At 41.9% G+C, this 11,619-nt stretch overlaps 1 protein-coding gene across 1 annotated transcript; it reads left to right on the top strand.

The window, feature by feature from the left end:
* The first annotated feature begins 6,052 nt into the window (after positions 1-6,052).
* On the top strand, positions 6,053-11,106 carry LOC123482837 (endonuclease domain-containing 1 protein-like). The gene is made up of 3 exons (XM_045211763.1): positions 6,053-6,148; positions 9,417-9,670; positions 9,945-11,106. The coding sequence occupies exons 1-3, from the start codon at positions 6,073-6,075 to the stop codon at positions 10,653-10,655; spliced, it is 1,041 nt and encodes a 346-aa protein (XP_045067698.1). The 5' UTR covers positions 6,053-6,072; the 3' UTR covers positions 10,656-11,106.
* Positions 11,107-11,619: the final 513 nt, after the last annotated feature.

Here is an 11,619-nt window from a genome sequence, read left to right as displayed (position 1 = left end):
TACCCAACCCTCTGATATGTGTATTTATACTACCACAGTACCCAACCCTCTGATATGTGTATTTATACTACCACAGTACCCAACCCTCTGATATGTGTATATATACTACCACAGTACCCAACCCTCTGATATGTGTATTTATACTACCACATTACCCAACCCTCTGATATGTGTATATATACTACCACAGTACCCAACCCTCTGATATGTGTATTTATACTACCACAGTACCCAACCCTCTGATATGTGTATTTATACTACCACAGTACCCAACCCTCTGATATGTGTATTTATACTACCACAGTACCCAACCCTCTGATATGTGTATTTATACTACCACAGTACCCAACCCTCTGATATGTGTATTTATACTACCACAGTACCCAACCCTCTGATATGTGTATATATACTACCACAGTACCCAACCATCTGATATGTGTATTTATACTACCATAGTACCCAACCCTCTGATATGTGTATTTATACTACCACAGTACCCAACCCTCTGATATGTGTATTTATACTACCACAGTACCCAACCCTCTGATATGTGTATTTATACTACCACAGTACCCAACCCTCTGATATGTGTATATATACTACCACAGTACCCAACCCTCTGATATGTGTATTTATACTACCACAGTACCCAACCCTCTGATATGTGTATTTATACTACCACAGTACCCAACCCTCTGATATGTGTATTTATACTACCACAGTACCCAACCCTCTGATATGTGTATATATACTACCACAGTACCCAACCCTCTGATATGTGTATTTATACTACCACAGTACCCAACCCTCTGATATGTGTATATATACTACCACAGTACCCAACCCTCTGATATGTGTATTTATACTACCACAGTACCCAACCCTCTATGTGTATATATACTACCACAGTACCCAACCCTCTGATATGTGTATATATACTACCACAGTACCCAACCCTCTGATATGTGTATTTATACTACCACAGTACCCAACCCTCTATGTGTATATATACTACCACAGTACCCAACCCTCTGATATGTGTATATATACTACCACAGTACCCAACCCTCTGATATGTATATTTATACAACCACAGTACCCAACCCTCTGATATGTGTATTTATACTACCACAGTACCCAACCCTCTGATATGTGTATATATACTACCACAGTACCCAACCCTCTGATATGTGTATTTATACAACCACAGTACCCAACCAGGAGCCGCCTACATAGCTCACAGTTCATCACTGTCCTTGCCCTGGTGGGTTGAAGACCAGAATAGGGTGATGTCCTTCCTGCCTCCAAGACCAGAAGAGGGTGATGTCCTTCCTGCCTCCAAGACCAGAAGAGGGTGATGTCCTTCCTGCCTCCAAGACCAGAAGAGGGTGATGTCCTTCCTGCCTCCAAGACCAGAAGAGGGTGATGTCCTTCCTGCCTCCAAGGCCTGCCTCAGAAAGTGCTGGGGTGAGTTTTTCCATAATACATGAGAAGCTTAGAAATTGTAATTTTATATTTTCTTCTCTCATGGTCTATCAATGCCACTGGGTAAACATTATCTAACTAAATGATGAACTTTTCTGTGATGATATCTGGGAGAAGATGAGTCCTGTCTGGTATAATTAGTGGTCAAGACTGGACCAGGAGGGTTGGGTTGGATAAACTCCTCTGTATGTGGCACAGATGTAACTATTTAGCATGGGTAACAATCAATCATCCCTATTGGCTGTGGGCTCCCCATTCTAAAGTAGAACCATCATTTTACTTGCAGAAATATTGTCCAGAAATGACCTCATTGGACAGAAAGGGGCACTCCTCCCCACAGTCATTAGTTAACACATATAATGTTTCCCTGAATCAAAGGATTTCTGTATTTTCATGAAATAAGACATTGATTCATAGTATATCATACGTCCCACAAGCCAACATTCAAGGCAACACTTTATGTAAATAATTAGCAAATAAATGTCCACACCTTTAAATCCCAAATAGAAAGGTAATTTTACAAGAAGTAAAATAGTGTAACCTGCTTCAGCTATTTAAAACTGTTATGGTAGTTGAAGAAGTTACAAATGTTATACTTTAGCAAATCAGTCACTTTAAATATTCTACATGAAGGTAGGGTAGCCTGGGGAACATAGTAACACAGGGTCAGTTGTAACCGCTAAATAACTCCAATTAGAAACCACTTAAAGCTCTTATTCAAGGTGCTAATGCTTGGTTAGTGTCTCTACATGCCCAAGAGGTTTTGTTTAAATCCATTAATTACTTTTAGTTTTATGGACAAAAAAAGGGGTTTGAGGCCCTAAAGTAAATATACTTGCCGCCTCTCCTTTTTTAAAATTATTGACCTGTGTAACATTCGCCTACTGGGTCAATTGTAACATTTAACTTAAATCATATTGTCATAATAAGCAAAAGCCTAAAAGTGTTACTTTGTTCCCCAGTCTCCCCTACTCTTACTGAGGAAAGGCCTCCTCAACTGAAGAATCTACAGCTGCTGAGGTGTTAATCAGCCCAGTGCTGCTCTGACCACAGTGTTGTTAGGAAGCACATTTTCTAACACTACATACACAGCCTTGTCAACTCTAACTGTGAACTACTTCAGTTACTGGAAATAAACTCAGCAGTGGTCAGACCACAGAATACACCAACATAAACAACACCAATAAATTAAACATCCATTATATGCCATCTTCTGGTTTCCAGTAAGTGTGTTAGAGGCTAAATCATAGGTGGAAAGTTGATTGACATTTGATTGCTTTCTCCATTTAATTCAGTTGTAAACAGTATACAGTATACTCCAGAGTGGTGCAGTGGTCTAAGGCAGTGCTAGCTGTGCCACTAGAGATCCTGGTTCGAATCCAGGCTCTGTCGTAGCCGGCAGCGACCGGGAGACCCATGGGGCGGTGCACAATTGGCCCATCGTCGTCCAGGGTAGGGGAATGGCCGGCAGGGATGTAGCTCAGTTGGTAGAGCATGGTGTTTGCAACGCCAGGGTTGTGGGTTCGATTCCCACGGATAAAAGCGTCTGCTAAAATGTAAATGTAAACATCTTCCTCCATTTCATCCAGTTATACACACATCTTCCTCCATTTCATAAAGTTGTACACATCTTCCTCCATTTCATAAAGTTGTACACATCTTCCTCCATTTCATTCAAATGTATACATATCTGTAATTAATGTGAGGCCTTTATGAGACATCATACTAAATATTTTGACTTGCTGGTCAAGGGAAATGCAAGTGTTACTTCTTTGAGTTGCTGAGTCAGAGGCGCTAAGCCTTGTGGGATATTAATGAATGTGAACTCAGCAACCGTAATTCCAAAACAGTCCCACTGTTGTAATAGTGTGATGCGTAACTTCTGACACGCTATGCTGAGTAAAGGAATGTTTTTCTACCAAAACCAAAGTGTGGATGCATTCACTTTTTAGAGCAGTCTAATCTTGTTAACCCAGAACTAAAATCTTGCATAATTAGGTTCTGGTCCGTACTTGTTAGAAACTGGGAGTTCCGGTTAGCGAAGTCTCCACCCTCGCAAAAGATACGAGTTAAGGAAACAAATCTGAATACATTATTTTGCTGTACTGTCCCATTACAATGAATGAGTTACTACCTTTAAAGGCACAGTACAGTTGCCGCCAAACAAAATCACGTGTGAAAATAGTTCAGACTAAATCACTGGAAGCATTTAAAGGTTATACATGTAACATTTCTAGATGCAAATCATACATGTAACATTTCTAGATGCAAATCATACATGTAACATTTATACCTTCAAATAAAAAGGGGGGAGAGAGGAGTGGGAGAAGGAGGGAGAGAGACGGAGGATAGAGAAGGAGGATAGAGAAGGAGGATAGAGAAGGGGGGAGAGAGACGGAGGATAGAGAAGGGGGGAGAGAGACGGAGGATAGAGAAGGGGGGAGAGAGACGGAGGATAGAGAAGGGGGGAGAGAGACGGAGGATAGAGACGGAGGATAGAGAAGGGGGAGAGAGACGGAGGATAGAGAAGAAGGAAGAGAGATGGAGGATAGAGAAGGGGGAGAGAGACGGAGGATAGAGAAGGGGGGAGAGAGACTGAGGATAGAGAAGGGGGGAGACAGACTGAGGATAGAGAAGGGGGAGACGGAGGATAGAGAAGGGGGAGAGAGACAGAGGATAGAGAAGGGGGAGACGGAGGATAGAGAAGGGGGGAGACGGAGGATAGAGAGGGGGGAGAGACAGAGGATAGAGAAGGGGGGAGACGGAGGATAGAGAAGGGGGGAGACGGAGGATAGAGAAGGGGGAGAGAGACGGAGGATAGAGAAGGGGGGAGACAGAGGATAGAGAAGGGGGGAGACGGAGGATAGAGAAGGGGGGGAGACGGAGGATAGAGAAGGGGGAGAGAGACGGAGGATAGAGAAGGGGGAGAGAGACGGAGGATAGAGAGGGGGAGAGACAGAGGATAGAGAAGGGGGGGAGAGACAGAGGATAGAGAAGGCGGGGGGAGACGGAGGATAGAGAAGGGGGGGGAGAGACGGAGGATAGAGAAGGGGGGGGAGAGACGGAGGATAGAGAAGGGGGGAGAGACGGAGGATTGAGAATGGGGGAGAGAGAGACTGAGGATAGAGAAGGGGGGGAGAGACGGAGGATTGAGAAGGGGGGAGAGAGAGACTGAGGATAGAGAAGGGGGGGAGAGACGGAGGATTGAGAAGGGGGGAGAGAGACGGAGGATAGAGAAGAAGGAAGAGAGATGGAGGATAGAGAAGGGGGGAGAGAGAAGGGGGAGAGACGGAGGATAGAGAAGGAGGAATAGAGACGGAGGATAGAGAAGGGGGGAGAGAGACGGAGGTTAGAGAAGGGGGGAGAGAGACGGAGGATAGAGAAGGAGGAAGAGAGACGGAGGATAGAGAAGGGGGAGAGAGAAGGAGGAAAAGAGATGGAGGATAGAGAAGGGGGGAGAGAGACGGAGGATAGAGAAGGGGGGAGAGAGAGGAAGTTAAAGCTTGGTCGCAAATGGGTCTTCCAAATGGACAATGACCCCAAGCATACTTCCAAAGTTGTGGCAAAATGGCTTAAGGACAACAAAGTCAAGGTATTGGAGTTGCCATCACAAAGCCCTGACCTCATCCTGTAGAACATTTGTGGGAAGAACTGAAAAGCGTGTGCGAGCAAGGAGGCCTACAAACCTGACTCAGTTACACCAGCTCTGTCAGGAGGAATGGGCCAAAATTCACCCAACTTATTGTGGAAGGCTACCCGACATGTTTGACCCAAGTTAAACATTTTAAAGGCAATGCTACCAAATACTAATTGAGTGTATGTAAAGTTCTGACCCACTGGGAATGTGATGAAAGAAATAAAAGCTGAAAAAAATAATTCTCTCTACTATTATTCTGACATTTCACATTCTTAAAATAAAGTGGTGATCCTAACTGACCTAAAACAGGGAATGTTTACTAGGATTAAATGTCAGGAACTGTGAAAAACTGAGTTTAAATGTATTTGGCTAAGGTGTATGTAAACTTCCGACTTCAACTGTATGTATTCTGTATGAACCTTTGGACGTACCGGTACCTCCAGCGCTCTCTCCTGCCTCACGTTCGGCCCCTGTCCCTAGTGATCTACCCCAGGCCCCCTTGTATCCACTCCAGGCTTCTGTTCCTTCCTGCCTCCAAGGCATGCCTCAAAGTGCTGAGGTGAGTTTTTTTTATATTAAATGAGAAGCTTAGAAATGGTAATTGAATATTTGCTAATGTTTGGTCAACTATTAGTATTTTAACTCTCTCTCTCTCTCTCTCAAATGGAGCGGGTGAGTCCAGAGAGCTGGCGGTCAACTCTCCACAAGAAGCAGAAGCAGTGGATTGACCGGACGCTGTTTACCAGGAGCCGCCTGCAGAGCTCACAGTTCATCACTGTCCTTGCCCTGGTGGGGTGAAGACCAGAAGAGGGTGATGTCCTTCCTGCCTCCAAGACCAGAAGAGGGTGATGTCCTTCCTGCCTCCAAGACCAGAAGAGGGTGATGACCTTCCTGCCTCCAAGACCAGAAGAGGGTGCTGGCCTTCCTGCCTCCAAGACCAGAAGAGGGTGATGTCCTTCCTGCCTCCAAGACCAGAAGAGGGTGATGTCCTTCCTGCCTCCAAGACCTGCCTCAGAAAGTGCTGGGGTGAGTCTTTCCATAATTAATGAGAAGCTTAGAAATGCTAATTTTATATTTTCTTCTCTCATGATCTATCAATGCTACTGGGTAAACATTATCTAACTAAATGATGAACTTTTCTGTGATGATATCTGGGAGAAGATGAGTCCTGTCTGGTATAATTAGTGGTCAAGACTGGACCAGGAGGGTTGGGTTGGATACACTCCTCTGTATGTGGCACAGATGTGACTATTTAGCATGTCTAACAATCAATCATCCCTATTGGCTGTGTGTTCCTGTTAAGATAATTTATTATCAAACTATTTCAGTGTCTCTGTGCGTCTCCCAAAAGGTTGTAAGGCTTTTGGATCAGAAACGGACAGAGCTCCCAGTCTGCATGGTCAGAGATCTTTATTCATTGAGAATTCTGTTATCACAATTTCAGAGTCCATCTTTTATACACACACGTCATACTAAAATCCCACCCCGTTCTAGGCGGGCTGTATGTTTCCACTGTACATGGGTTTAGCTCATGTTTTCCTCTGCTCTCCTGACCATCAGGTCACACACACATACATATATATACACACACACATACACACACAAACACACATGTTCTTATCATAGTCTACTCTCTGCTCGGGCAGGCTGCATTCCTCAGTTATCGCTGTTCTCACAATATCCTGCAACATATTTCATCTCTTCCAAGCCTAACGGTTTCTCTTCTTCTTCCCACTCACAGACAGCAACACAATGTAATCTCAACTTGCCCTACGCTCACACATGACCAGGTAGTAGATTCTAACACATCTCACACAGTTTCGGATTGTAATAATTAGTCACTACCAAGAAAGTACTAATCATACTTAAAACAAGAACATTTCACAACTCTATTTAAGGGTGGAACATTTAGTCATTACTTTTAACCTGTATATATATATATTTTAATTTCTATATCAGTTCCCCATTCTAAAGTAGAACCGTAATTTTACTTGCAGAAATATTTTCCAGAAATGACCTCATTGGACAGAAATGGGCACTCCTCCCCACACTCATGAGTTAACGCAGATAATGTTTCCCTGAAACAAAGGATTTCTGTAGTTTCATGAAATAAGACATTGATTCATATTATATCATACGTCATACAAGCCAACATTCAAGGCAACACTTGATGTAAACAATTAGCAAATAAATGTCCACACCTTTAAATACCAAATAGAAAGGTAATTTTACATGAAGTAAAATTGTGTGACCTGCTTCAGTTCTTTAAAATGTTTATGGTAGTTGAAGTTACAAATGTTTTACTTAAGCAAATCAGTCACTTTAAATATTATACATGAAGGTAGGGTAGACCGGGGAACATACGTAGTGTGTAATGTTTTCGAGATATATATGTTTTTTGCATAACAATATTATTCATCTAACTTAAATCATATTGTCATAATAATCAAAAGCCTAAAAGTGTTACTTTGTTCCACAGTCTCCCCTACTCTTACTGAGAAAAGGCCTCCTCAACTGACACATGTTTTAGCTCATGTTTTCCTCTGCTCTCCTGCCCATCAGGTCACACACACATACATATACACACACACACACACACACAAACACACATGTTCTTATCATAGTCTACTCTCTGCTCGGGCAGGCTGCATTCCTCAGTTATCGCTGTTCTCACAATATCCTGCAGCATATTTCATCTCTTCCAAGCCTAACGGTTTCTCTTCTTCTTCCCACTCACAGACAGCAACACAATGTAATCTCAACTTGCCCTACGCTCACACATGACCAGGTAGTAGATTCTAACACATCTCACACAGTTTCGGATTGTAATAATTAGTCACTACCAAGAAAGTACTAATCATACTTAAAACAAGAACATTTCACAACTCTATTTAAGGGTGGAACATTTAGTCATTACTTTTAACCTGTATATATATATATTTTAATTTCTATATCAGTTCCCCCATTCTAAAGTAGAACCGTAATTTTACTTGCAGAAATATTTTCCAGAAATGACCTCATTGGACAGAAATGGGCACTCCTCCCCACACTCATGAGTTAACGCAGATAATGTTTCCCTGAAACAAAGGATTTCTGTAGTTTCATGAAATAAGACATTGATTCATATTATATCATACGTCATACAAGCCAACATTCAAGGCAACACTTGATGTAAACAATTAGCAAATAAATGTCCACACCTTTAAATACCAAATAGAAAGGTAATTTTACATGAAGTAAAATTGTGTGACCTGCTTCAGTTCTTTAAAATGTTTATGGTAGTTGAAGTTACAAATGTTTTACTTAAGCAAATCAGTCACTTTAAATATTATACATGAAGGTAGGGTAGACCCGGGGAACATACGTAACACAGGGCCAGTTGTAACCGCTAAATAACTCCAATTAGAAACCACTTAAAGCTCTTATTCAAGGTGCTAATGCTTTGTTAGTGTCTCTACATGCCCAAGAGGTTTTGTTTAAATCCATTAATTACTTTTAGTTTTATTGACAAAAAAAGTGGTTTGAGGCCCTAAAGTAAATATACTTGCCGCCTCTCCTTTTTTAAAATGATTGATCTGTGGAACATTCGCCTACTGGGTCAATTGTAACATTTAATGTCCGCCACTTTTGGTTGAATTGGAAACGACTGGTATATCCTAGGAACATACGTAGTGTGTAATGGTGCCGAGATATGTATGTTTTTTGCATAACAATATTATTCATCTAACTTAAATAATATTTTCATAATAATCAAAAGCCTAAAAGTGTTACTTTGTTCCCCAGTCTCCCCTACTCTTACTGAGAAAAGGCCTCCTCAACTGAAGAATCTACAGCTGCTGAGGTGTTAATCAGCCCAGTGCTGCTCTGACCACAGTGTTGTTAGGAAGCACATTTTCTAACACTACATACACAGCCTTGTCAACTCTAACTGTGAACTACTTCTATTACTGGAAATAAACTCAGCAGTGGTCAGACCACAGAATACACCAACATAAACAACACCAGTAAATTAAACATCCATTATATGCCATCTTCTGGTTTCCAGTAAGTGTGTTAGAGGAGGAGTTTATGCAAATCAACCCTATCTGTCTTTCCACCTGAAGGAGGAGTCTCTGAAAACCTATTTAAAGCAGTCTGTCTTGTCTCAGCTCAGCAGGCTCCAGTCTACCAACTGGTCTCTGTAACTTCATCTTTGTCTCTGTGGTGTCCAGTCTTCAGGTGATGATGGAGGTATTGAATCATCTCTCTGCTCTCCTCCTCCTCTCTCTCCTTCCTCCTTCTCTCTCTCATGTAGTGGGGAAGTTCAGCGAAGTTAAAGAGTGCAGTGATTTCTTCCTGGAGGGGACAACTCCAAGTCTCCCGGGTATTTTGGTTGGTGGGACAGTCAAGGACCCGGACCGCTACAAACCGATTTGCCAGAAGTACAAGAACAGCTACAGGTTTGCAACTCTTTACGACACGACCAACAAGATCCCTGTGTTCTCAGCCTACACCTTCACTGGTCCTTTTAAGGGCGAAAGACCAGATACATGGATGATCGAGCCCCAGGTAGGCTAATGTTTTGTCACATAACATAACATTTGTATTTGTTAACTGTCTGTGATATATAGCAGTAATGTTAACAGAATATAGAACTACCACTATAGAGGGTATAGAGACTTGATTGACTGTCTTGATTGTGGATCGTGACCCCCCCACCAAAGAGGGTTTATTGTACCTTGTTGTGACCCCCCCCACACACACACACACACACACACACACACACAAAAGAGGGTTAATTGAAACAGAAAAGTTGTGAATGAATGATTGTTGTTTCCTGCAGCTCAACATGATAAACAACAACATAAACGACAACAGCGAAATGATATTGGATGAGGGAGAAGATCCATACCCAAACCAGGCTGGGAACAACGACTATAGGGGCAACATGGAAGAGAAAAAGTTGAGCAGAGGTCACCTCTTCCCATGTTCACATGCGCATGACCAAGGAACTGAGGACTCCACCTTTACCCTGACCAACATCGTTCCCCAGAAGGACACCTTCAACAGTGGCAGCTGGAACAAAATGGAGTGTAAGGTCAGAAATACTCTTAAGGATAACTGTAAGGATGCTAATAACAACATAAAGGCCTATGTGGTGACTGGAGCAGTGCCCAGTACGAACAACACACTGAACAACCGAGTGAACATCCCGGATCTCCTGTGGACAGCCTACTGCTGTTACAACAACAAGAAGAAAACGTGGATTGCCAAAGCACACTGGGGTGAGAACAAAGAGGATGTAAAGGAAAAAAACAAAAAACAAAATACATTGCCTTCTGAAACCTTGGCAAAGCTGTATGAGAAGTTGAGCGAGCACTACCCAGGTGTCCAGGTGTTCCCAGATAAGTGTTCAGTTGATATTCCGAAAACGCTTCGCCTCGTGGGTGGGGATGTACTCATGGATGAGGATGTACATGACCATTGTGTCTATGATGATGATTGTGTCTGTTCCTCTGTGGGGATCAAAGGTCATTACCTACCTGTTGTATAGTTTTCTGTGCTGGTGATGAGGATGTTGTAACGCGTGACTCCGTCAGGCCAAGTAGGTAATAATGGTCCTGGTTTAATCTGACCTGAGTTTCAATACTTTCTGACCAATCAGCACAGTACTTTTCTACCATGCTTAATGTAGAACCACTCCACCTATTATTTGTAATGTTATTTCTCTTGTTAAAGGGCTGATTTGGTTTTGGGTGTTGAGATTAGATTTGACCTGACCTGACCTGAAATTCAAGCTGTGATAAACATCATACATGATAATTCAAGAACATATATATCATGTTAATCTCAGGATCAACTTCATACAAATGTATTTTGAAACAAATCTTTAAAATAATTGGTGTGTTTACATGCTTAGACTAGACTCACTTTGATTACAATATAATTTGTGAATGTATGTTTCATCCTTCTCATTAACAATAATTAAAGAACATTTGAATGTGTCTGTGTGTGTTGTGAAAAAGAGATTGCACCTTTTGTAAGCAACAGGTAGTGGACATTAACCTGCTACCCTGATAGTGAGGATCTGCTCTGTCTTTGTCTTCCACTGAAGTGTAGAAAAATCTATTTGATTTATTTAATGATTGATAGCAGCTCAACAATGAGACTCTTTGTTGTCTTTGGACTTGGAAAAAAAGGGGAATATTAAAATGTGTTTTTCCTGGTTCAAGTGAGGCTGAACAAGGAATGAAAACTCCCCTGTTGGATATAATTTGATCATTGTTAGACAATGTGAGATTTTTACAGTACACAAAGCATGTCCCTAATCAATCGAAAGCGAATGATCAGATTTCAAGAATTATTACGTTAAAAACCAGCAATGACAAAGCAAGTTAGAATATTGGCTTCCATCCTTCTCTCTATATTTCCCTCACTCAATATTTTCTTTCTCTCTCTCTCTCTCTCTCTCTCTCTCTCTCTCTCTCTCTCTCTCTCTCTCTCTCTCTCTCTCTCTC

The sequence above is a fragment of the Coregonus clupeaformis genome, chromosome 39 (genome assembly GCF_020615455.1).
Source record: "Coregonus clupeaformis isolate EN_2021a chromosome 39, ASM2061545v1, whole genome shotgun sequence".
In the NCBI taxonomy this organism is placed as follows: domain Eukaryota; kingdom Metazoa; phylum Chordata; class Actinopteri; order Salmoniformes; family Salmonidae; genus Coregonus; species Coregonus clupeaformis.
Note: the sequence above shows the minus strand (reverse complement) of the source record. Positions and strands in the feature narration are given on the sequence as shown.

Bases quoted from the DNA above. Each gene is read 5' to 3' on its own strand.
- LOC123482837 (XM_045211763.1), top strand. From the start codon at position 6,073: ATGTCCTTCCTGCCTCCAAGACCAGAAGAGGGTGATGTCCTTCCTGCC. The intron at 6,149-9,416 runs GTGAGTCTTTCC...TCTCTCATGTAG, and splicing joins CTGCCTCAGAAAGTGCTGGG to TGGGGAAGTTCAGCGAAGTT. The intron at 9,671-9,944 runs GTAGGCTAATGT...TGTTTCCTGCAG, and splicing joins CATGGATGATCGAGCCCCAG to CTCAACATGATAAACAACAA.